This window comes from Emiliania huxleyi, assembly GCF_000372725.1.
Source record: "Emiliania huxleyi CCMP1516 unplaced genomic scaffold EMIHUscaffold_10765, whole genome shotgun sequence".
Classification (NCBI taxonomy): domain Eukaryota; phylum Haptophyta; order Isochrysidales; family Noelaerhabdaceae; genus Emiliania; species Emiliania huxleyi.
In genome coordinates this window covers 1-1,075 of record NW_005201936.1, presented here as the reverse complement: position 1 = coordinate 1,075, position 1,075 = coordinate 1, and the positions used below count along the sequence as shown (strand labels likewise).

Sequence of the window (1,075 nt, the reverse complement as noted above, 5' to 3'; positions counted from 1 at the left end):
GCATAAAGTGAATGATACACCGTCGCAGGGTCTATTGGCGGCCTCGTCCAGAGCTGACCTGGTGGGGGAGCTTCTCCGTACGAGCCACTCGCCCGCGTCCTCAGCTGTGGCTTCATCTGGCGGGGCCAGGGAGGGGATTCTCCTCCTCTCGTCTCCTGGCGGCCAGCGTTCATCCGCCGGCTGGTTGTGGTCTGGGGCCCCGAGCGGGCCCGTCGTCTCGTCGATGGGCTCGCTCCCTGGCCCCGAGCCGAGGCCCAGCCCGTCTGGCGAGGGCGGCGGCGGCGGAGCTGCCTCACCTCCCGGCCGGACGTGTCCGAGAAAGACTCGCTGTGACGACATCGGCGTCCATTTTAGCGCTTCGTTGGCCGCCCGGTCCCTTGCGGCGTCGCGTAGCCGTGGCTCGGGCCGTCGGACCGCCTTGACGTGGTCGTCTGCTGCCTCTAGAACGGCGAGCACCTCTCCCTCACGCTGCTCCAGGTCGGGCGCGTTCCTAAGCTTCTCCCTCGGGCCGTCGATATTAACACACGTGACACAAGAAACGCGGGGTTTCGTTATCACGGTGTTAATCACGGAATCCCAGAGCAAAGACGTGACCAGGCCTCGCCGTCATCCCTCATCTGGCCCCGCCTTACCGTAATAGGTGCCGTCCTCCGTATTGACGAGGATGCGGTCGCCCACGGTCACAAAGTGCGGCACGCGCAGCGCCTCGCCGTTGGAGAGCACCTGCCGAAGCGGGTGCCGTGCGGTCAGATTGCCGCATCTGCGTGCTTGCGGCAGGCCATTCCCAGCAGGAGAAGGCTCGCCGCCGGCTTCGACGCGTCGGTCTTGCCCTCTCTGCTGCCGAGCCGCGTCTCGACAACCTCGTATGCCGCGCGGGGCGGCAGCGTGAAGAGCAGCGGCACGCCTGCAAGCGCATCGGACGCGTGCTGCGAGGCCATGCCGTGTTGTGGAGTTATGGCGTGCTGTGGGCGTGGCGACGCGGGTATGGAGAGGCACGGGCGCGAAGGCAGAGTGGACCGACGGATGGGCGGCAGCGGAGTGGGACCTTGTCGGCTGGCGACGCGCACACTCATCC

General features: G+C 67.0%; 1 protein-coding gene across 1 annotated transcript; it reads right to left on the bottom strand.

Moving 5' to 3' along the window:
- Window positions 1–606: 606 nt before the first annotated feature.
- Window positions 607–938, bottom strand: EMIHUDRAFT_260299 (hypothetical protein; the record flags this gene model as incomplete). The annotated part of the gene is made up of 2 exons (XM_005792430.1): window positions 607–723; window positions 861–938. The coding sequence occupies 2 exons, from the start codon at window positions 936–938 to the stop codon at window positions 607–609; spliced, it is 195 nt and encodes a 64-aa protein (XP_005792487.1).
- Between the last annotated feature and the right edge of the window lie 137 nt (window positions 939–1,075).